Source organism: Ambystoma mexicanum, chromosome 8 (genome assembly GCF_040938575.1).
Source record: "Ambystoma mexicanum isolate Mex_15411 chromosome 8, UKY_AmexF1_1, whole genome shotgun sequence".
NCBI classification, from domain to species: Eukaryota; Metazoa; Chordata; class Amphibia; order Caudata; family Ambystomatidae; genus Ambystoma; species Ambystoma mexicanum.
In genome coordinates this window covers 1203064677-1203090669 of record NC_090929.1, presented here as the reverse complement: position 1 = coordinate 1203090669, position 25993 = coordinate 1203064677, and the positions used below count along the sequence as shown (strand labels likewise).

The 25993-nt window shown below is 41.9% G+C and overlaps 1 protein-coding gene across 4 annotated transcripts in view; it reads right to left on the bottom strand.

The window, feature by feature from the left end:
- Positions 1–295: 295 nt before the first annotated feature.
- PRKG1 (protein kinase cGMP-dependent 1) overlaps positions 296–25993 on the bottom strand; it is a 2834149-nt gene continuing 2808451 nt past the window's right edge. For all 4 annotated transcript variants that reach the window (XM_069611305.1, XM_069611306.1, XM_069611303.1 and 1 more), the window contains 2 exons: positions 19982–20048; positions 296–7490 (listed from right to left, as the gene is read on the bottom strand). In XM_069611305.1, coding sequence (XP_069467406.1) covers positions 7392–7490; positions 19982–20048 — 166 coding nt within the window. In that variant the 3' untranslated portion in view covers positions 296–7391. The remainder of the gene's footprint in view (positions 7491–19981; positions 20049–25993) is intronic.

Sequence of the window (25993 nt, the reverse complement as noted above, 5' to 3'; positions counted from 1 at the left end):
TCCAGTGTGCTCTGCATGTTGGGTTTATTTGTACACTTTTTGTTTAATATACATATATACCGTTTTGCTATAGATTTGTGTGTGCAACCGCTTAAACAGCACTCACCTGCCTAGTCTTCATTCTTCAACAATGTGATGCATACATAATAGGTTCATTCTGAGATGAACAGAGATATGGTCATCAGCAACATCTGCTTTTGGAATAATGACAAAAAGCAACGTTGGATTGGATCAGAAAAGGTACCTGTTTGTTAATAAAACTCAAGACTTAACTCAAGAATGTAGGCCAGCCATGTTCAAAAGTAATTATTTTATTTCAACTCTATAAAGTATACAACAGGCACTCGGCAATTACGGCTGCAGGGAAAATACAGAGCAAATCAAAAGCAACCCAGTATATGAAGAGAATTTCTTGTTGTACATCAAAAGAGTGCAACTGGTCCGATGACCACTGGAGGACAGTGTTATTTGGAGAACGAATGGAAGAAGCATTCATGTACAGTAGAACACAAATGTTTAGAAAAATCAAATGAACCTAGTAGTCATGAGCAAAGAAAGTAATGCTGATAAAAAACAGCATAGAGTTAGAATCGGCAGACAACGTCTGTGTGAAGTTCCCTTTGCTTGTACTACTTAATTGAACACTTTAGAGAAATCACCTGCGTCTCAGTGCTATGTATGTTCATGGAGTACACAGTTGGAGTAGGTGAACTAAAATTAACACACTTTTTCAACGTTCAGCTTTCTACGTGTAGGGAGAGATTGTCCCCGACATGGTTTGCATATAGAAGAACTCATAGAAAACACAGATCTTACATTGCTGAGTTGTACACCAAGATATTTCTATTTAGCTCAACAGAGTTGTCGGGCGGGGGGGGGGAGGCAGGTTCAGCGTAGTCGTTGGTACCTTCCTGGAAACAGACCACACAAGCGAGAGACATTTGATTGACCTCATAGCATAGAGGATAAGCGTCCCTCATCTTGCCATCAGATCCAGCCAGTTGAGGCATCTCCCAGTCTGGAGCAAATGCCATATATATATCCATATATTCAGGCAAATGCACGCTATTAGTTATCGGAAGTCACCATTGCTCAGTGTAAAACACTTCCTGGCAACAATCCTTATTTTTGATTCTCATGCAGATTTTGATAACAAAAAGGGACAAGAAGATGGCGGCACAATTATTTATCAGTAATGGTAATCTCCATTACTCGTACCACCACCAAGGATTAAGGACCATGAAAAGCAAGAGGGATTAGGGGGAAATCCAGATTTAAATTAAATCCCCCAACATGACCCTGCCTCTTTCCCTCTTGACATTACGTTTTTACAAGCATAAAATGCTTTGTGTTTCACAAGGGAAGCTTGAGCTTCACTGGGTAAAGCCCCCATGCCTAAACAAGTCTCTGCCTTCGTACTATGCTGCCTTTCAGTATCTGCAGCTTCTCCTAGCTTTTTATTTTATTTTAACTCCCCCTCGGACTTTATTCAATACGGTCACAAAAGGTGTGTTACTAACATGGCAAGCACGTTTTGATAAAACATATTTCAAATATGATCTCTGTTTTTGCCTTTCACACACTACACTCATGTGTAAATTCAATGGGCCTCATTCCGAGATTGGAGGTACCCATGGCGCTATTAGCGCCATGGCTGCCTCCAATACCAGGTCCGGTCTGGTTGGATGGGGATTTACCGGGTCATTCCGACCCTGGAGGACCCGGTAAGTCCCCATTCAACCAGCCATTCCCCATTCCCATTTGAGCCCCCATAATTAGCGCCCTGGTCCTTAGCGGGACCCATAAAGAACGTGTGGTCTGACCACACGTCCTTTGCGGTTCCCGCTAAGGGACCTCCGAATTGGGCGGTGAGGGATTACCGGCACCGGTCTCCTTACCGGTGCCCGGTATCCCTTACCACCCAACTCGGAATGAGGCCCAATATGTCTCTTATCTAAGAGGAAGTTTTCAGTTTTTTGGCATCTGCCTTGGAAGACACCTACAGATTGAAATACGTTTGCAGGCTCCGATGCCATCGTGAAATCATCATATTGTTACCTGAATGTTTGTGTCAAACATTTGTTAATTATTCAATAACACATGATATGTTTAAACAGTAGTAGTAGTAGAACAACGGGCTAACCGTGGATTCTTTTTGCAACAACACAGTTTAGCAAAACAGGAATACCTGTGTACAGATTGGTAGTATGTCATATGTTAATTTCACCTGCACATACATTTATACATTTCACAGAAATGACGCTGTATCCCATTAACAGATACACAGCTCTGGTACATTGAACAGAAATAAGAGACCAACTTCATAATTTCTGTAATTATTCCATATAATATAATAAAGGCTTAAAAATTGTTTACGGAAAGAACTGTAAAACGCAGCAAGCTAAGAAAGGACAACGTTTTGAGGTGTGTTTGTCTTTGTCATGCAGCATAACACCAATTGTTTTTGTTCTTATAGTATGCCATGAATTTAAGGCACTTGTAACAATGCCGGAGAGCCAAGTCAATGGTACAACACTATGGAACAAATGAGCAACAAGGTACAGTTGACAAAATTCAATAATACTGACAAATGTGACAAACTTTCAAGTTTAGTTGGACCAAGAGCACTATACATTACAAATAAGAGAATAAAGTTAAAATGCCATGGATCTTCAACTTAAGAGGTTTATGCGTGTAGTACAAAATATCAACACTAAAATATCTATTTACATAAATATTTGCCTGTGGTCCTACTGTTAAATAATATATTACTATGAGTAATGCAGCGATGTAACAGGCTGCTGGTGATCACACAATGGGCATCCGTTCCTATTACTTCTTTTAAATAAAGTAGCCAATCTTTCCTTTAAAATAAAGATGCACCATCGACCCCCGATTTCCAAGTATAAGCTATAATCACAATGAAAACAACATAGAAATACAAGTGTTTCCCATGGATACAAATGTCAATATGCATATCGGGTGTGAAACAATGGTGTTCTTAGCAGACATTGCATGTTCAAGCTGTTTTCTTTGTACTTGACAACAGTTGTGAACAAGGGTGACAGGCAGTTTACATAAAAATATTTTTTTTAAATGTATTCTACAGGTTGCATGTGTCCAAAGTTACTGCATGTATCACTAGGAAATAGCAGACATAGGTAAACATAGATAAAAAAAGACATTTTGCTTCCATTTTTCTTTTTGCTTCATCACAGAGCAGCGCACAGAGGTGATGGTTTGTCTCAGCATTCTTTTCCTTCGGTGGAACCTAAGGTTCATGAAATATATGTACATCTTTTTATTAGCTGTCAGTGCACGCGTCCTCAGACTGTTTCATTTGCATATGTATATGCATGACAGAAAAGCTGTTTTAAAATTGGAACCATTTTCATCAGATAGCTTTTGCAAGAGGTTGATTGCTGTACTAGACAAAACATGTTTACACATTTCAGCTTATGTACAGAACAATGGTGGGTACACTCCAGTTGTGTGGTTAGTTTGTACTTGTGTGTCTTGCTACCTATCTTCTAGACCAAAGGTCTGCAACCTTCGGCTCCTCAGATGGTTTGAACTAATAATATTGGATATCTCACCACTGCTTATGCTGGATAAAGTTTGTGGGAGTTGTAGGCCAAAATTTCTGGAGAACCAAAAGTCGCCAACCTCTGTTCAAGACCAATCTATATGATGCCATATCACATGCCAAACCACATATTCGCTGTGAATCAGTACACCAGCATGCTCTAAACAGTACACTGTTATTGATGGATAGTCAATGACAGAAATGATGAGTGGTCCAATGCACTGGTGCAGATGAAATGAAGTTGGGGTGATGTAAAGCCATGTCGCAACATAAAACAAGGAAAGCCTTGCAGATGAAAATATGTCCATACACCTACAGCACCTTAGTCAATTCGTAAGAATAGCAAAAACATATTCTTATTGAGACAGAGCGGTTGACTCATGCTGTAGTGTTTGCATTAGCCAAACAGAGTTGATCTGTCTTTTTAACTGTGATATGCCATCCTTCATTTATCAATTGTTCATCATGAAATCCTGCTATTATTACTATAGATTATGGAGTAAAAAAACATATTGAAAAAATTGTGGAGCGATGATGTCTGCTTTAGGCCAATGCCTTTATTGTTGTGCATGACATAAGCATCTTCTTTGGGCAGTTCTGAAAAACTGCAAAACCAAATACTTGCTAGCCTGCTACAAATGTCATTGTTTTATGATCACGAACTGACTTTTTGTATTATTACACTGCACTTATATGCCTGACGATAAGTGTACCACTGTCAAAATCCCTAAATTATGGAAGACGTGTCCCTTTATCCACTCAGCTGCTGTGGATCTAAAAAGTCCCACAAATCACTGCACACTCTGAAGACCATGGACAATTTGGAGCTGTCGCCGAGCTGAGAAGCGGATGTGTGGATAGCCCATAAAACGAATAAAATAAACCTTTAAAGCTATTGTAGAGAATCAGCATTTGTAGCGGGACTATAATTTCTTTGGCTTGCGATCCACCAAAGGTTATAACTCTTCCGGTTAGGGACTTCATATAGTTTTACTTCACATTTCCTGATGTGGGCCATGCAAACTCTAGAACTGATTGAGAAACACCAACATATTGTATTCTCAAAGTAGAATCAATGCCACTGCTCAAGGAAGCAAAGGCTAGTTTGAGTTAGAGATAGTTTAGTTTAAAGGGAACACTTGATAATCATTCCTAAGACTTGGGACACACAAAAAGCACCTATCTAATCCTTGTTATTTCGATAGTATCATTAGAGTATAGCAATGTCCGATTATATGTGTAAATGATTACGTTGTTTTCTATATTTTTTGTTTCCAAAAATATATTTTGGAAAAGCAATAACGTTATCCCAAAAGAAGTTACAGCTGGGCTTGTTTGCCAAAGCTACCACAAGGTGTAGCCCTATGGGGCAGGATTATATACAATATGACTACCGATTTCTTTATGCAAACAATATTATTAAATTCCTCTCAAACTTTCATTTGATGAGTCTTCAATATTAAAAGAACATCATTGTGTTGAAGTCCTTTGAAGGTATTTCAGATTGTGAGCCTGTATCATATCAATGTTTTTAAAAGAAAGAAAATACTTTTACATGAAAAATTGTACCTTATTTGACTTTTTAAACATTTCATAGTATTGCCATTAGTTTAACCTTATTTACACTCCTTTGGGTAGCTCAATGCCATTTACAGGTGTAACGCTTGCATACCATACAAACAATATGCAATTTGATACACTTTTGGATTAAGGCTAGCCACAACTTGGCTCCCTAGGCGCTCTAACAGCACTCAATAGGAGCTGATCTACAAGTAAACCAAACTTCTGCATCAAATAACATAATGATGACTGCTAATCAGATACAAAAGCAAACACTGGCATGATTACCATGCGGATGCAGAAGGAATCTGATCTCCGTCTACATGTATGCTCTGGTGTTTGGTGGGGCCATGACTCTCGCATACAAAAGATAGCACCTGCAACCCGTGTTATGGAAACTATTCAGCAGAGAAACCCCATTCACATGTATTGGTCTTCCATTGTTCTCTCTGCTTGCGTGAAAGTTAAAACTCCTGAAGTTTCCAGGGTCCATACTATAGAATGGTAAAGTACTTACATAATTTATTATCGGGTTCTATGGGTAACTCTAACTTCAAGGTCAGGCTTGCTTTGCTGGCTTGAAGATTTCCTTATATTTTGTTATTTTTCAATGGCTAAATGTTGTGCTGGGTAACTGAAATTTCGAGTCTGCAATAATGTGCATTAGGCCATCTTCATAATATATGAAATAAATAAGTGGATGGCAACCCCATGGGTTGGCGGTTCTGCTAATGGCACTTTCTGAAGTCTGTGCTTTATTCAAAGGGGAACTCTAGCCATTTTGCATCACAGTGACTCGATCTTCCATTTAATAGACTCACACGTTCTCCCTGTCCACTGATGTCCACCCGCCATGTCACTGGTCCAGACTTCAAATGTGATGTTGTCATTTTCATATCTTTACAAACGGTAATCAGCTTGCCCTGGTACATTAAGTGTAATGGAAGTTTCAAGGCAATTATTACATCTGAGGCCTCAGAAATGTCAACCTAAAAGTGTCGTAGTGTTTCCCATCAAGTGCTATGAAGGCTTTAACAAATCTGTAGAAGACCTAAAAAAAAGCAGGGCAAGAATCTCACCCAAAAGGCAAAAGTTTCAATTTTCAAATGAACTCTATGTGTGAGAAAATGATGCACGTGACTTTGTAATAAAGTCTACTTGTTGAGGCATATTCATTGGTGAGTCACTTTTATCAACAGAGATTGACGTATAAATTCAATACACGTGTTCACCCGCAAAACCTCAACAAACAAGTGTCATGCCAATCGATACGTGTGGCATTACAAGCTGAATGAGGCTACATGTTTTTTGTTTGTCGATTACTTTACTTCTAAGACGGGAATATATTTTGCCCTTGAAATTCCCAACAACGTTAACCACCTTTTCACCCTCTCACAACGTTGATCATTTTCCTTCAATGAAATAAATGAAGTCATTATCCATAAATGACATTTTTATGTGTATGAATTGATGACAATAAAGACTAAAAAGAGAATGAAAAAAAACACACACACACAAACAGGTTGTACCATCTTTTTGGTGTAGATGAGAATGAGCCCATGTCTGTCATAACAGTTTTCAACAGCATCTGTAGCAGTTGTGCTTTTATTATTAGAATACGATTAAAAAATCTGACAAAAGGAAAGTCAACATTCAGTCTTGTCGTTAACACGGGTTGGAAAAAAAACAAAAATAAAACATACTAGTACGGATTTGACATTACCTTTTTGACCATGGGTTTTGTGGTCCATGTTTTGAATGTACACTGGCCTGCAGTAGATGACCCCCTCATACTCCCAACTTCCGGAGCTGGCAGGTCCCGTACCATAGAATAATGTACAGTACGTAAAATAAATTATTATCTGATCCTATGGATAACTCTAGCTTAAAGGTCTTGTTTCTAACACTGGCTTGAAGATTTCCTTATATTTAGTAATTTTTCAAATGATAATTAGAGCATAGCAAGGTCATTGCAGTGATAGAAAGCTTATTATTTACTGGTGAAAAGGACTTTGCTTCAGGACCACCATGTCAACTGCTATATTAAGGTCAAACATAAAACATGTGAAGAGCGCTATTGTCCTCTAAGCAATAAGTCTGAATGCTGCTGTGTTTAGTGTAGCAGCATTCATCAAGGCATCATGGTGACCCCGAGCATTCTCCTCCCCATTTCCTTCGGTTTTGTCGGCAGCCCTGTCTCAGAAAAGCTGTCTTCGGCAAGGCAGAAGCAGGTAAGGGAAATATATTAAAAGTCCACATCCCATCCAGAATTGTCATCGGGTGGCGGCTCATCGTTGTCCTCGGGGAAGCTGTCGAAATTGCTTGTGTCTGTTGGAGATGCAACCTGTGCAACAGAAAAAAAAGTAGATTTATTGTCTGTCTGTGGTTCTTATGTCATGTAAAAGTTGCATTTACTACAACTAGAGATGGAGGAGCCTTGCAAGGCTCAAATTAACGGTTGTTCCATAGAAATAATTATATGAATCAGTATTACTAGGTAAAACTTCTGAAGATGAGAAAGGGGTTTCAAAGTCAGTCTAAAAAAAAACAGATTTGCGTTGTCTGCTAGTTGAATCGGGTCAAACAGTTTCTGGCTTAGACACTGAAGACCTGCTTTGAAAAGAGGCTACCTGAACTAAGTCTGACTTACCAATGACTTACAACCGGAGTGGGCTATTAGTCACTCTAAATAATATTGACTTACTATGCAATGGGAAAGTCAAGAGTAAGTCAGAATTACTCATAGTAACTGTTTTCAATTCAACAGCCAAATCAAGGTGTAAGTTAAATGTGAGTCAGACTTAATCCTGTCAACTTCTTTGCAAATCGGCCCGGATGGTTTAAATCAGCCTGAACAGGAGCAAAAGAAAACATATCAAATAAAGTCAAATAAAAATAAATAAAAACGTATATCCTGGCCAATTAAAATGATGACAACAGTTCAACCTGGAACAATCCAATACATTGATGTGTTAGTTGTTCTGTTGGATCCTGAGTTTAAATATATTTAAAATTCATTTGAGCTGCACATGTTTTAATTCATTGAAATCTTTATTTAATTAATATTCAAGTCAGTTTGTGCATCAATACTACAAACATAATAAATACATTACTGTTGGGTCGAAATAATGTGGCTTTACAATCTATAGGCTTTAGATTGCATGGAGAAGCTGTACACGACTACAGATATAGGTAGGTTGCAAGCTTGAGGACCCCTGTGCTCTGAGTGTTTAGTTCAATCCTGCAGCCTGGTACATGGTTTGCTTGGGAAGAAGCTCCAAACTTTCCAAAGAAAAAGTATATACAGGTGGATGGGCAAACCTTGTTGGTAGTGCCGCTGGACTGTATTGACACCCTGGTCGGGCTTGTTTAGGTAAGAAGGTCAATGCACCTTGTCTTGGTTTACAAGTTAATGTTTTATTTTTGAATCCAGTGATTGGTCCTAGCTCGTACAGTGCTAGTTGGATGTGAGAAGAGCCAACACGTGTTTTGACCGAAGTCTTTATCAAGGCTGAGTGAGCAATTGGTGTGGGTCCTTGGTGTGGGTCCTTGATTAGGGAAGTGGTATGCCACGAGATGGTTATAGATCTTGCATAGGATCCTGCATAGGATAAGCTGGATAGCCACTGTAGTAACATGGTTCTGTGTATGTCTTAGCGCAGTTGCAGCAATTGAAGCGATGATCGCCGCAACTGTGCAGAGACACCACTTCCTTAATCAAGGACCCACACCAATTGCTCACTCCGCCTTGATAAAGACTTCAGTCGAAACACGTGTTGGCTCTTCTCGCATCCAGCTAGAACTGTATGAGCTAGGACATCAATCACGTGATTATAAAACATTAACTTGTAAACCAAGGCAAGGTGCATTGACCTTCTTATCTAAACAAGCCCCACCAGGGTGTCAATATACCACGAAAAGTCAGGAAAGGTGGTATTTAAATGGTTCCATCTGAGGTATCATAACCCAGACCCTAGGATTCTAAATCTATATGGTGGGGGTCACTTTAAGTTGGTTCTGTCTGTTTGTTGCATGTGGTGGGCGCTGAGAAATAAGATTGCCTTTTTTATGTCACTCCTCATTTTGAAGCAGCCTGTACAGGTGACCACCAGACATCCTGTCCCACTCATCAGCGGTTGTTCCCCCAAATGACCCAAATCGATGCAACATGCCCTGTATTAGCTCACTCACCTTCACCCACCAAAGCCCTGGTGCGTCTTACCCACCACTCGGTGCCCCATCCACCCATCCGTACCCTTAATTATTTCTCCCAATCTGTCCAGTGCCAGGTGTTTCCATCCACCCTTCTGTTTTCCCCACTCCTCACTCACCTTGTGCCCTGCCCACCTGACCCGCTAACCGTGTAGGGAGTCGCAACATCCTCTTCCAAGTGTGTGGTCTTTTGTTGGTGATGTTTCCTGCGTGGCCATTTTGTGAACAGCAACGGAAATGCGGGCCTGACCCCACACAGATACGTTTTGTGTTTGTTTGAGAATTACCACATATGTAGCTATTTCAAGTGATAATTTAATTTCAAACACTGTACACATTTTTTCCATGTTGGGAATTTTAAACATGATTAAAAATGCACTTTTATCCTTTTGTATGAGAAGGACATGCATATGGCACAGCCGGGATTCAGGACACCCCTGTCCTGGGGGATACAAATTAAACAGAATGGCGAGTAAGGGCACTCCTGGGCTTGCATATTCTCTTGCACCCTTTCCAGATATGCAGAGGGTAATGATTAGCTGTTCAAATTATTTAATGCACACTGCATTTGTGGATTGAGGATGCAGGTCAGAAATACCGGGAAGGCTCCCTTCCCATCCCCTTGATTTGTCCAATGTCTCAAAGGGGTGGGAAGATAGCATCAGAATACTTCTTGTAAATTTCTTTTTACTTGAGAGGATGAATGCTTGCATAGTTTCTGTGTAAAAATAAACACATTTTTCCTTTAAACAAACGCATGATGTGACAAATGGTTTTGCAGTGTAGACGAGGCCGCTTAGAAAATCAATGCCTTAAAGGACGCGCACGTCCTGTGCATTTAAGCGGATAAAGGTGTGCACTTTCTGATGCCCTTTGACGGTGCAGTGAGATTCCTTGTTTTTCGTGGGATAAGATCAAGAACATCCTGGTTGGAACTAACCCCAGTATTACATCTGAGTCTGGGTCTAGATCTCAAAGGAGCACGAAAGAATTGGATTACCCACAATATGATGGGACCTCTTAAAGATGCCTTTGGGGTGGGGAACACTGGCTGGTAGAGATCACCATTCGGTTGCTTTTGATAGGGGTGCTCCGAGCTTGAATAAAAACAGACCCTTTTCTGAGCCCTCTTGGAAAAAGGCAGCCATGCGTGGATGCTTTCAACATATATTGCCCGATTTTGTGTTCAGTGTCAAAGAAGAATTCAGAGAACTGAATGGTCACCTAGGTTGAAACATGTTTTGAAGATTTCTGAGAGGTTTTACAGTCTGAATTTAGAGTTGGAAACGGAATGGAGTCCACCTAAGTCCTCATGACAGGTGATCTGCTAATCGCTCTGGGGAATGGCTGCATTTTAGTCCTCATCATGTTTCAACTATCTTTGGTTTTTGCCAGGGTAGGCTGATGGACTATCTCTGAGACCTCACCACAATTAAGGATCAATCTTATCATTATTACAAGTCAGGGCCCTGAAGAGCGGCATGGACCTCTTATGTCACCAGTGGATTTGTTCCCACGTGGCATGCTACAGAAATACATCCTGACCCACTGGTGTATTTCTTTATACAAGGCAGACTGAAGACTGGCAGAAACTCAAAAGCATTCAACCAGAAGGAAGTTCTCTAATGTCAAATGCAGGTAAGACCGCAATGATAATTGCTGGTTCTGAAAAAAACCGGAGTCATGACCAGGAATACTGCCACTGAAGAATGGGGTGTGACCCCCGAACACTAAAGTATGTAAAGTATGCATCCTGCTTAACTCAAACGTGACAAGCAGGCACACGGTATGCCAATGGCAATGGCATGGTATTTCTAACTCAGGACAGTGCAAGGGCTCTGCCCCGTCACGCCATGTGCAGTCCCCGAATCATTGATGCATGTTTGTGTATTGAACCATATACAATAATACCTGTGCACAAGATTGCCTGGTTATGGTGAGTAATGAATGCCCCTACTTTGGGTTTAGAGTAATTGCTTGCTTTCGGCAAAAGCATGCGGACCGCCACAGGGAGCAAGCTGCCATTAATAATGTGGCTACGATTGCCTGCCTGAAAAGCAAAGGCAATGAAAGTAATTGGGAGGAGCTAGTCATTTTATTACATAACCTATCGATATAATGAATGTAAATGGTGCTTAATCTGAACCTAATGAAGGAGTACCTGGCACTCACCATAACCAGTGCCTAAGCAAGGAATTACTCTGAACCCTATGTATGGGGCATTCAGTACTCACCATAACCAGTGCCTAAGTAAGGAATTACTCTGAACCTAAAGTATGGGCATTCAGTACTCACCAAAACCGGTGCCTAAGCAAGGAATTACTCTGAACCTAATGCAGGAGCATTCAGTACTCACCATAACCAGTGCCTAAGTAAGGAATTACTCTGAACCCAAAGTAGGGGCATTCAGTACTCACTAAAACCGGTGCCTAAGCAAGGAATTACTCTGAACCCAACGTAGCAGCATTAAGTACTCACCATATTCAGTGCCTAAGAAAGGGATTACTCTGAACCCAATGTAGGGGCATTCAGTACTCACTATAAACAGACAATCTTGTGTATACATAGTATATATTTTTGAGTATTTTAGCTCAGCCTTAAAAAGGACTAAAACAAGGTCGAACCATGTGTTAGCTTGTGGGCAGAATTGTGACTTGACTTGTGGGCAAACAATGTGATTTGTGGGGAAAGTGTACCCATATTATTAATTTGATTTGTGGGCAAAACTGTACCCACATCTTTGACTTGTGAATCATGTATATACATTGTAGCAGTATTTAGGTTTCAGGACCATGTTACTGCCGGATACGTGATTGATGTGATATGTGATTAGGATTAGTTGACTATTTTGGTGCCGAACAAATTGTGAACAAAACCTTTTGACTAGTTTGTGCAGATATATATATCCTTTGTGATTAAAAGAAAGGTAATGACTTGCACTTTCTGATCTGTGGCCTCATTGTACAATTTAGAGCAGTGACTACAATTGTATTCGTACTTGGAGTATCTATCAACACACCTGTGGATGGTGTAAGGTGTATCATAGACTTATATTTACTTTACTACAGGCTGTGGGCCAGCCTGATTACACCCACTCAAGCAGCAATTTCACTTATACTGTATTTCTTCCGTGCACAGCTCAAGCTGGGTATAGCACATCCCATTCCTATTCAAATGTAACAATGTATTTTGCCATCACTATTGTTCCCATATGTGATGTGGAAGCAGTAGCGGCCGCCCTTGGATCATGGAAGAAAGGAGGGGATTGCGGAAGAGATCAGCCGGGTGCCAATGCTGGCCTTTAAGGGAAAGGAAAACAGGAAAAAGACTACAGATCCCAGAATGCCCCACGGAATACCGCATCAGGGAGGGGACCCACCGATGGGAAAAGAAAGTAAAATAAGGAAAGGGAAAACCGTGTTTCCTTATCATATCAGACCCACCAGAACAGACACGAAGTACAGGGTTAACCCACAGCAGGCGGAGCAGGGAGGAGGTGGGGAATCAGGCTCAGGTGTGATAAAACCGTTGCTGGGAACACCCGGGCTGATTACTGGGGCGGAGCGGAGCAAGGGTTAAAAGCAACTCCAAGGGACTCAGACGGGGTCTTCTCTTGCAGGAACAGCGTGTGGCGATGGGCGCCGCACCCGATTGGAGTGAGACCAGCAGAGAGTACGAGTGGGCTTACTAGGAAGAAGCGGAAAACCCACAGATTGACGCCGTACCTGGTCCGAGGATCAAAACAGCATTCCAGAGAAGAAAAGCAGCAACCAGAGGAAAAGTAGTACGAGGTGTGAATTGTGGACAAATGCTATTCTTTTTATTTTCGTTTGCCCAGCCGGCGAGCAGGTTGAAGGGGTGGAAGCCTGTACGCGCCGGTAAAATATAAGAGACTATTTGGGACTTATAAAAGCATAACCGCTGAATTGCAAGCACAGCAAGTCGCAGCGCCCACGCGCCTACGAAGTGAAACGAACCGTCATCAGTTGTCTGAATTTAATGACCTGTGAAGTGTTAGTTGTGAAAATAAACAACTTTGAAAGAAAAACCTCGTTTGTCTCCGGCTGACTACTTAACACCATAATGGGAAAACTATATAGCCAAAGTCAAAAGTACGTTGTGACGGACCTAGCATAAATTCTGGCACAAGGATCAAGCTTGCCTTTTTGATTGTGACCACCTGCATAGAGTGGAAGACATTAATATGATTTGATGTCTTTGTTCCGGAAAGCTCTGCTGTTGAGGAGTCACTCTCGTATACATGCTCTGGATATTGAAACAATGAATGGCAAATAGTTGTCTGTGATTTTTGAAGTCATTTATTTTTTACATACAATGTTAAACCACTGCATACAAAGTGGTGCCATTTTAAAGGCCGGTAGATGCTTGCCAGCATGTAAGATATCATGAAGGAAGAAACTATGGTGGCGTGCCAGTAGACGACGCAGGCAGTGGGCAACAAAGAGGCGCTGATGGGGTTAGCAGTGCAGCTCAGGCGTGGGCTAAGGGACAGGTTACTTGGGATGTGGTGTGTGGTGAGCTCAGGGATACAAAGGAGGGCTGACAAATGGAAGGGGGCAAAGATGACGGTTCTGGGGAGAGACCCCTGACAAAACAGAGTGCAAGAAGAAGGGGTTTCGCGGGTTGGAGGGATGCATAAATGAAGGACCATTCGGCAAAAGAGGAAGGAGCTCGGTGGGTTCGAGGAAGAGGACAGAAACAAAATGGGCACACTGGCACCAGATTGACCTGCCAGTATGTTCGGCAAGCAGAGGTAATCTGGCATGATTCTGTTGGCGGAAATATGCCGGCAAAATGTGCTACCAGAGCTATTTTGCTTTCTGAATCACCCTGAATCAATGTGTAGTGGGGATTTTAACTACAAAAGACTATATTATATATTTAAGGACATAATCTCATCTCAGTGCTATAGTTATCTTTGATACCTCTCAAACTTGATGAATGACCGAAAAAGGCATTGGAATTTTAGACAGACCCCCTTACCTCACAAATGAGCCACTATCACACCAGAGGGTCATTTGTCAATCCTAGTAAAAGGATTGAGGAATCTCCCCCCTCATGTGCGCTAGCTCGTATGTTTATGAAGTGCATATCTAGAGGTCAAAGGGTGAGGGATAACCCTATTTCCCAGGGCCAGGATTGCACCAGTGCCCAGAGCACTGTCCAGAAGGCATGGACCTCTGACGATGCTAAGTCCCTGAGCAATGAGGTCTTGTAAAGGGGCCTTGCAAGGCCGGGTTCAGGTCACATTGCTTAGGATCTCAGCCATACATTCAGCCGGAATTGAGGCTCTACCTCCACAAGATATATGGACTCACTGAAGGCATGATGGCTCGTCTTTTTCCTGGGTCACTGCTCATCATCCACATGCGTGTGTTCCACTCATGCGCTTGCCTAGGGTGATGTGCAACAGGCATGATTTTAGGGTGGCAATATAGACACTGGCATAACAATGTCATAACTGCCAGCACATTTCATGAGGGCACTGTACAAACCGGCAAGACAATATCCACACAGTAAGGCAAGAAGAAAAATGCATGGCAATGAAGAATCTGGAATAGCAATTGTCTGGACCAATGTAGAAACTGGCATGAGGATAGGACATCTTTGAGAGCGCAGCAGCAAGTTTGATCAGTTGCCCTGACAGTGCTGCATATTCACCCTCTCATCATTAGCCGCACCTCGTGATACTTGACTTACATAGAAAGGTATCCTTGGCTTCAACTGAAAATCTGTGTTCGTTTATTTTCTAAAATGTACATTTTGCGGGTGCTCATAACTGGCATGTGAGCAAGGCTGTGCATTATAGCCTCCAGCACAGTATTTAAAACTGGTGTGATTTCTACTTGGGGATAACTTAGGACACATTTCTTTAATGTGTCTTCCCAGTAGAACCCGTGGCAGGCACACTGTATCATCTGCTGATTCAGCGGTGTGGCAGAAATAATTGCTGTCTGTCATGCAGCCAGCATTTCTATAGGGTGCAGGATTTTCGGTTCAGCACATGTATGGATGCTTCTGTGCTGAAGAGAGACAGTGCCCCTATGAACATGGCCAGTATCTTGCGTTTCACTTCAGAACAGCAAGTGGAACGCAAGGCGGCTTTGCACCGTAAGGGAAATTGAAATGCACTGTTTGGCCCTGTGTTTCATTTGTTGAAAAAATGGGTAGTTGAGAAATCAACCCCCCCCTAACCCAAGGTCCCAACACTTATGGGGCATTTAAAGAGTACATCCACCCATGCCTGCTTTATTCGGTGCAAGCTGGTGTAGCGATTACCCCCTGTTTGTAACTTCACCAACCGCCTCTTCAAAAGTTAACTTCCAGTGAAATATTTAGCAAATAAAAGACAGGTCAAAGCAAATGCACCATCCCTGTATTTACTTAGAATTGCACCTTCAGAACTATAAATGAACAGCAGTCAGTGTAAGGCAGAGCATAGTTTAAGGGACAGTCACTGCAATTTAATTCCTTACATGGTGCTGCTGGATGGCCAGTAATTAGTTGAATAATAATGTTATTTGTATCTGATTAAAGGAACATATTAAATATTACAATATAACATTATATAATGCCTAATCATTATATAATGCCTAATGAAGGATTCCTCACACCTTTATGTACTGTAATAATGGGTATTATTGTTACCCTTTTCGATTGTACTCAATTTATCAATATCAGAATGCTAAAGGGTTGAGTCCTAGTCAAACATGTATCCTACAGGATAAACACAGATGTCCGAACAAATCGTTTAACACATGGAGCTAACTTGCGCACTGGCGTAGCGGGTGCCCCTGAAGCACTGCTGTGCAGGTGCCCCCAAAGTGCCATGATGTGGGGAAGGGAATGAGTCAACTTTAGAAAGAAATGTTCCTTTTGCGGGGATGAATGCGCTTCGGCTTCACTGAGTATGTCAGGAACCAAGAAGCAGTGAACGTCCTGCTTCCTGGTTCCAGTTGGTGTGCGGCAGCCGCATGCCTACCTGAAGAGGAGTCCCTCAGTGGCGGCAACAAATTCATGGGTGTGTTTTGTATTATGTATTGTGTGAACGAGCGGGTGTGAATGGTAGATGGGTGAGCATGTGAATGAGAAAGTGAATGGTAGATGGGTGAGCATGTGAATGAGCAAGTGTATGGTAGATGGGTGAGCATGTGAATGAGCAAGTGTATGGTAGATGGGTGAGCATGTGAATGAGCAAGTGTATGGTAGATGGGTGAGCATGTGAATGAGAAAGTGAACGGTGTATGTAAATGAGCAAGTGAATGCCATTCACTCTACCACATTTTTAAAGTGCATCCATTCATGATAAAGGAAAGCATGGCAAGTGGTATTAAGTGGCTTGACTGACATTTTGGTTCACCCTGTCTAGCCACTGCTTACTCTGGCATGACATCTTGAATGGGCATTTACAATCAAACAAGCATTATAAGTGTTGTTTTGTGGTTAGACTGGAATTCTGGTGCAGCCTATTTGGGCTTGTTTTCTTATTGTGGCATGGCATTTTTAATAGCAAAAGCAACAGGAGTATGTCCTTAATTGAGGATACTGCCATATATTGGCAGAGCCAGCCTGGACATGTTTTCGTACAGAATCATTACTGGCATTATGAGCAAAGCAACATGAGTATTTTGTCTTATGGGAATACTGGCATATATTGGTGCAGTCATCATGGAAATGGATGGGCACATCCAGTGTTAACGTGTTTTTGGACTGGCATTATGTGCAAAGTCATTATGAAAATGTGTTGGGGAAATGCTCATGAACACAAGAAATTGTCCCGCCAGGAACTGATTTATATGAAGCAACTAATTCTAGATAATTGATCGGTGTAGGTGGAAGTAAGGTGCTCAAAGGAAGCCTATGCAACCCTGGCCTTGTTAATCAGGGGCAGGTCAAAGACACCTTAGTGTAATTCAAGAAGGCAAACCGCTACTTCATGTCTTACATCTATCTAGTTATTTATTTAACATAATAGGTCATCCTGTCTTCAAACAAATGGACCGACACATGTAACACAATCAATATGTAAACCATAAACACAAACATATATTCCAAAAACACCTTAATAATTCAAAACGTGGTTAGATACCTAACAGATGGGAGGAGATGGAATAAACAATATGTTAACAATTCACAATCCATATCGTAACCCCACAATCCTCACTATCTGATTGTTAAATCTATTGGATTTTTGGATTGGCGACTCCGCTACAAAATCAATTGCAAACCATGTGGCATTTTACCCAATTTTTCACAGAAAGTGTGCTATATAATGCACCATTTTAACCCATTATTTTAAATATAGACTTGTCGTTGGGGAAACCGCTTTCCGAAACCGTCTTTCATTGTGTCAGACTTCCTCGTTATGCTCAGTCGCTCCAGCATATTTATGGGAAATGTTTAAGCCCCATCAATTAAAGAAAGTTCACTAACTGCCACTGGGCGAGTGGATGGTGGGTATGCAGGTGTGCGTGGAAGGCTGGGGCCCAGGCAAGGGGCCTTAAAGCATGTATGTTTTCTTACATATTTTAGCAATATGTTTGGGAAAAGCCAACTAGATGATTGTTATTACATGAAGGAAGCTTTGGGGTGGGGGTTTATGGCACAATGTGGCAGCAGACAGAACATTTTCCTTCTGCGGCATGGCATTTTGTTCTCATATAAGGGGCAAGGCCAATATGATGTGTGTTCTTACATGATGGTTGGAGGCATTTGTGCAGCCAAACAAATGAGATGGTTCTTTACTGTAGCACTGCATGTTTTACTGGCATTGCTTACAAAGTCAACATGAAGAGCAATCTGATTTAATATTCTCCCATGTAAGGAATACATGGTGGCTTGGACGGGGATACCCCGAGAGGAAAGATTGTGCAGACATTGCAATATGGAGAAAGAATCCATTAGGCATATACTCACTGAGTGTGGAAAACTACACAAATGGTACTATAAAGGATACGGTAAATTAGTGAGTGACCTAAGAATGATTAACGTCAGACCAGTTTTGGTCCACCATTTATAAGGCCGAAACCATGGTATATGTTGGGGCAGCTTTATATATATATGGAAGAGAGCAAACTTTTAATGTGTTTAACATGTCTTCTTAATGTTTCATATCTTTCTTAACAACCTATTTTGAATTTTGAATTTAGGATGTATCTTGACCTAAATAATTGAAGGAATAAGGCACACCTCTTGTACTGAATATCTGGAATAATATATAAGTATACGGTATGTATCCAATGGACGGAATTGAATAAGGGCTTTTATTTGATTATTCTGTATACTGTGAATGTTGAGAAATAATGTGAAGTTATGCTTTCTCTTTTAATTGTATCTGTACTTATGTATGACTTTTATTGTTGTACAGTGTATAAGGTTTTAATGAACTAACTGCACTTTAAATTAATTTTAAAAAAAACTGAAGAGCATTCTTACATAGGAGTGCAGCGATTGGGCAAGCATTTATACAGCAGCAATAGCATATTTTCTTTCTGTGGCATGAGATTTGTACTGGCATTAAGGGAAAGCCAACAAGTGAATGTTCATACATGGGAATACTGGCATATACTGTGCGTAATATTACTGGCAATGCACAGAGTTGGCATGGCACATTTTAGTGTCAAGACTCAGGAGCCAGGCTGAGCGCCCTTCTTTCTGCGCTAGGTGAAAGATGTGTACTTGGATTAAAACAATACACCCTTCACCTAGTGCAGTGCGCGGTGTGGCCCTGCGGCAGCAGGATCATCATGTGCATTTCGCATGCGTGGTGTCCCAGGCCTACACAGACTGTGGCGTGACCCGTGCTTCGATGCCGAGCTGGGAGGGAGCCTTCCTCATGACTTGCACTGGAACCCCCACATTTTCTATCATGCCACTGACCCTGGGGACTATAATCTGTGCTGCGAATCAAAACATCGTGTCATCCTTAAAATGGTGGCATCTTGTAATGGGATTAAGCAGGAGGAGGAGGATGAAAAAGGGTACAGTTCTGTGGTCTCGGCACACCATAGTTACATAGATGTGCATTATATTGAAATACCTGCCCTAATTTGCATTTAGTAAAGTGGGTGTATGTCCGTTTATTTCAATTCTGTTTAGAATTTCATGTTGTCAAGTTTTTTTTTTTTCTCACATGATAAAAGAAGGCTGCCTGTGTTTACCAATGTCTTTGAAATAATGAAATGAATAGTCAAGGTTATAATTAAAACAATTCGAGTCGTCCGAGCATTAGCACGTGACACTGAATGCGCGTGAAATACGTGCATTTCCTCCATCCGTCTCCTGTTGTTCGTATTATTTCCTTTAGGAACTCATGTAAACACAGGCCACCTTAGAACTCGCGCGCTGGCAATTACTCCCCAGCGTCTAGTGTGTGCCGAAGAGATGTGTTTTCCAGCAATACTCATTTACTGCTAAGCTCTTACCTTTGTACCTTCGACCCGTAATTCGTACTTCCTCTGGCGTTTGCTGTACTCACTTTGAACTAGCATTCGACATGTTCTGGTCTTTTAAGAGCCGTTATTGAATTTACTTTTACAACGAAGCATGCACTGTGAACAACATAAAGAGCAGGCAATTGTGCATTCCGCGTACCATACTTACACTAGGAATGATAGGAGGTGTGAGTGTGCCTTTTCTTAAACCTTCCCAATTAAAGCCTTCGAACCATCTGTGGAAGGAGAAGTCAACGTTAATTACATTCAAGTTCTAATGTCCCCTTCAACACATGCACAACACGCTGCCACTGCTTAGCACAATGGGCGAGGTGTGCTGCATCAGACACGTCCAGCAGCAACACTGACCTCCAGGGGCTCGTCATTAGCAGTGTTTACTGAGGTCGCTAAGACTTTCCGGAGAGGGGACATTCCACGCGAGAACCCTTCAAAGAGGAGAACACGCGGGACTTTGCGGAAGATTAAAACCCCTCCCTTCCATTCACAGCAGATGCCACCCTGCCTCCTGCAGCCATTGTTCTTGTCTCAAAGTCAGCTCCTGATTAGGCCTTGATGTGGATGGGTTAGCTGATCGGACCCCGCCCTTTTTATCAGACATGGAGGGCGGGGGGGTTGGGTCAAATGACAGCACGTGTGCCCAGAGTGTGATTAAACAGCTGCCCATCAGCTTGCCCTCCCACGCGCTTGAAATGTGTCCCATGCACAGTACCCAACATTGTATCCACTCATTTAATTGCACACACTTGTTGATTGTTAATCGCATTTTGGACCTTGATACATCAGTGATATAATGGTGAGATGTGGTCAGCTGGTCAAATTTGGTTAGGCATAAGAAGCAAAATTACGTTATATTGCACATGCACAATCACCACTTATATATGTACATTTGGCATTAGTGCCAATGCAAATACATCTGTAGTGCACATGGCCTGGCGCTAACGCTCTTTGCACATGCACTAAATTCGACTGCACATGTGCAATGTATCGTAATACTGCCCTCCGTTTTGTCTTCCATCTTGACCACGCCCATTATTACTGGACAGTGCACTTGCTTCATACTGGGCTGGTGCTAAAATAAGGCAATTATTGGCATCTGCATTGGACGCCACAAGTATTGTGGCTCAAAACCATCAACTATGGACCTTATTGTAAGGAAGGCAGAAAGCAAACCTGGTCTGAGGTGGAATACTTTCTTCAGGCCTTGGTGGTAAAGGCTGATTGGCCCCAGTAAAGCAAGGGCCTTTAACAAGAGCCCCAGAAAGTTAGCACCCAGTGCTGCCCAAGGAATACGTCATTATGGCCATTAGATACCCATGTTTACAACCTGGGCTGCTAATAGAAATGTGTTCCTTTGAAACAACGTGTCACAGTGAGCGCACAACCTGTTGTTTTAATGAAATACTAACCTAACATGGCCATCGAGCCCCTTGTCCATTACTTTGGCAGCCGACAGACATGAGAGGAGCTGTGCCTCCTCAGGCAGGTGGGAGGGAAGAGAGAGGTCGGATGGGTGGTCGGAGGGAGGTGCGGACCACAGGGAGAGGGAACGAAAATGGATGGGTGGGCGTGAGCAGCTTCCAGCCTGCTCTTATCCCAGGCTTATACAATGTAGTCCAGCCCATGTTCTGAGCCTGATTCATGGAATATTTTCCTATGGGATTGCGCCATTATAAAACACTTCCATGAATCAGGCCCTTAATTGGCTGTGGTGCACGCGATGGGTGTGAATAGAAGATAAGAGTTTGCTTGTTTTAATCAGTGGTGATTTTGAGCTGCTTTCTGGATCTAAACCTCTTAAGAATTATTTTTGAATCAGACAGGTGTTTTTAATAACCATATTCTGTTCCTTGTGGTGTCTGTGCAAGGATATATGTTCTATTTTTGCTAGGTTGCTTTCTTGTAAACTCATTGGGCCTGATTCATGGAATGTTTTGCACTGCTCAAAAGTGACTTTGCACTGCCGACACACACCCTGATTCTTGGAACTGTGCAAAGTGATTCAAAGTCATTTTTGCAGTACAAATTGATTTTGCACTGACTGAAAAATACACTTTGCACAGTTCCAAGAACCAGGGTTGTATCGGCAGTGCAAAGTCTCTTTTCAGCAAATCCAGGTCACTTTGCACTGTGCAAAAAATCCATGAATCTGGCCCTTTGCTTAATTGTCTGCTCTATTTGGAGCTGCTAGAGTCAACTATTTTTATGAGGGTCTTTTATACAACCCTTCTCTTCATTTTACACTTGCATCAGGCATCAATTGACACTTATACATTGGATTTACAAAGTCCAATTTGGAGTATAAAATTGATAAAATATGCATTTCAGTGTCCTGTCACTTTCCATCAATGCACAAATGTTCACACGCACACCAAAGAATGTCTTAACATATATAGACTTCATTGTTTCAAAAGATGTTCCTGCACTTCATTTGCACATTTCTTTTGAAATCCATATTTTCACCTGCCAGCAGATCACTCAAAAATGCATCTACCATCCCTACAAGACATCTAAAAGCGCAGTGCATGAGAGCTTCAACCACATCAGGCTTTGCGGGATAACCACTGACTCTGAAAATAGCTCCAGGTACTATTCACTGTTTTACACATGAATTGCGTTTGGATATCCTAAAATAATTTGGGTTGACTGTACTCTTGCAGACTAAGATAACCCTGTTCCCTATTCAAGAATGTCTGGACATCGTCCACAACAGGTGTCTGTCTCCTTCAAATAACATTCATTTTTGTTTAATATTTCATGCACCTTATTTCAAGAGAACTTATGGAAGAACGTGAAGGTAGTCTTACCAATGTGTGTGCACTTTAACAAGAGGATTACGACTAGACACATGTACATGGACACATCCTTTGCTAACAAGCCCGATTCTTCAAACCCCAAGGAGATCCAGATCAGTCAAGGGATGAGTTCTAGAGTTGAGAGGAATCCAGACAGTCAACCTTTGGTGATATACCCTTGGAGGCATATTTCTTTGGGTGAAGGTGTGTGGTATGTTCCCATTTGGATCTGGTCGTGGGCGCAACACTCTCTATAGTAAACTTCATAACCCACTTGGAGAAGAGAGAGGCGTTATCCCAGTATACAAGAAAACACACACACGCGCCCATGCATGCCAGCACTGTCCATTATGTCATTTGGGAACCACTAGTTCACTCCTGGTTTTAACTTTACATTCTGGGACTGGTAGTCCTGTGGTTATAATATGAAAATTCAGGACTCCAAGTCCCGTATTGCAAAGTGAAAGTCAGGACTGGAGTATCCCAAATGGAAGGGATTATGTTGGTATGTGTGCAATTTTTGCACCACCCACTCCATCAAAACACACCATATAACCCATTGTTTTGTATGTTGATCGATTTACTTGTGTATCGTCTTATTAGAGCATACTTTGGTTCAAGTATTTTGAGAAAGGAATGAGGATCTCCTCAAAACTCAAAGATCTGCTTCATATAAAATTAGATTGGATAATTATGAAATGAAATAATTAAAAAAGTGACGAACAGAGTGAAATAAGGTGTTTCATTGAGAATAATCATTATGCTTAAATATATAATAATGTAACGTGGTCCACACCCAAACCAAGCAACCAGAATCCTGTAAAATGTTGAGAAGGTGGTTGTATCAGGCCACAAGTACTTTAGCTCTTGGAAAAAGAAACCCAGCACACATCCAAATCTACAGCATCCATACCTCTATTGACACAGTCCAATGTAAGCAGACATCCAGTGCATGGGCAGAGAGCAATACTTGTGAAGGGCCTTGGCTTGCATTTCTGGGTGCATGGCTAGGGTCATTCGCGTCAATAGTATGACCAGGAGGTATGGAGGCCCGATGACAGATGCACTGAAAGACACCTGTTTAAAACCAAGAAATGCGGGGTCTTCTATGACAGATGCAGTGTCGTGCATGTTTGCTGCATGACATACAAAATACTTTTCATGTTGGTGCAGCAAATATGGTAAATGAAACAGCCCGCTTTAATGTTGACCTAGTTAAAACATGTTTACAGAATACAGACTGAGGATACACCCGTTTGCTCCATTCTGTAATAGCTAAGCAACGACTCTAATGTTAATTTAGGTAGCTCCTTTTTTTGTGCACAAGGGAAAGAATCTGGCAACTGATGTAGTGTTGCCCTCGTGCCTACCTTTTTAGGTAATACAGATTGGGACACTACTTGTTTGCTCCAATCCATAACCTAAGCAACAAAAAAAACTATTACAAAGTGCATTTGCTGTACTTTTTGACTTGGTCGAAATGTTAGAAAACCTGGCCCCAGATCTTTCAATCAGAAAATGTGCGTCAGTGCAGGTACAGTTTTTCAAGCTATTAGTATCAGGGGAATACTGTCCATAGTACAAATGCACAGTTTTTAAATGTATCTTTGCACCAAGGCAATGTTTTCCCTAGTGCTAATAAATTAATAAATTGAAACAATGCAATAAGAAATGTTTTTGCCCTCCTACTAATGCTCGGCAACATTGTCCATTCAGCAGTGAATTATTTTTGGGAAAGGGTCTGAGGTACGAATCAAAGGGATACATACTACAAATGAAGCAAGGGTAAGGCAACATAATGTCATTAAAGGCCACACAATGGTGAGTCTGGACTTCATGTAGTCTACTATGGCCGCATGGCACGATCCACTTTTCATGTCTATAGAACCTGGCTGTTTGGACTTTACGGGAGTAAGGAGGAGAGCTTTGCCCTTGTGCTTTCTTGGGCATTATTTCCATATGCCAAGGGTCACAATGACGCCCTGGCACTATTGAGGGCTTAAAAGCCTGACCACTGCTGAGCCAAAGACTGATGTCATGTCCTTGAACATGTTGCACAAACGGACAAGTATCAATGCTATGAGACTACTGCGGTGGTGGTGATTTGGTCCAGAATAAACACTTGGTAACATAGATTGTGCTAATTTTTCTAGTAGTAGTCAACATGGCAAGTTCACATTTCTGACATACGAACCCTCCACAATGTTATTATTATTAACATGGATTCCAGGTGTTCAAGCTGTCAGTTATATAAACATTCACTTCTGTTTCATGTCCATTCTGTACACTTTGGCGGGCTGGCTGAGGGGCCTCTCATTGCTGATCTTTGGGTGCACTGGTTTTCACATTGTTGGCTTGTAACTTGAACGCCTCTCTCCCTGCTCCGCAGTCTGCGAAGTGGCTGTACTCTGGCATAAAGCAGTGCACAAGCAACACAGTGTGTTTCTAGCCTTAAGCTTAGTAACATAACAAAACATAATAGAAGGGTGCCAGCCTGTGCCTACACACAGAAGGACCGACCTCCAGACCTTCACTCCCTACCTGTCTCCTGCTTTTCACGCATCTACCTTTGCTTTTCACGCACTGTGATTGACAGAGCCTGCATAAGGAGCGCAGGCTGCATTTTCTCACTGGAGATGGCTACAGCATACTATGCTTGTATAGCCTAATTCCAAGAAAGGAGCCACCCTCTCTCACTGTGATAAATGACCCTTTTGACATCAGGATGCCAGGCATGATCAGCTTTATTGTGCCAGTTTGACAACTCCATTCCCTTACTCCTGTCCCCTACAGCATTCAACTCTATACACCTTTTATTCTCGGCTGTGACACTCTAGCTCAGGCTCGGAAGTTACAGAATTAAAATTCTGGTGTTTGACCTAGCACACAATGTAACGAGATGCCGAGGCAAACACGCCACAAAACCTCCAGGATTGCCTGAAAACACCCGCGAACCCCACATGCACTCAGCATGGCACTTAACATTCTTCAAATATGCCTTTCAATCACAGCACTTAAGGTCCGACATGCACCTATGCTATTACAAAACATGCCTGCCCTTCTGCAGCCCTCCCTCCCTCCTTCCCTTTCTCACTAATGCTTCCATCCGCCCCTCCACCCCTCACTCCTTCCATGTGTTGGTTGAATTTATTTCCAGCTTGCCCATCCTCTGGTCTAACCCTTCCTCGTTTATGGTCTGGGCATCACTGGCACAGTACACTGCCCCATGAACAAGCCTAGGCCTTCTGATACAACTATGATGGTGATTTGGTGCAGCATAAAAGCACATAGACGTCATATCCCACAAACTCCACTGGAAGAGGTGAACTACCACTCCACCCCACCAACCACACAGAAAGGATTTCTTA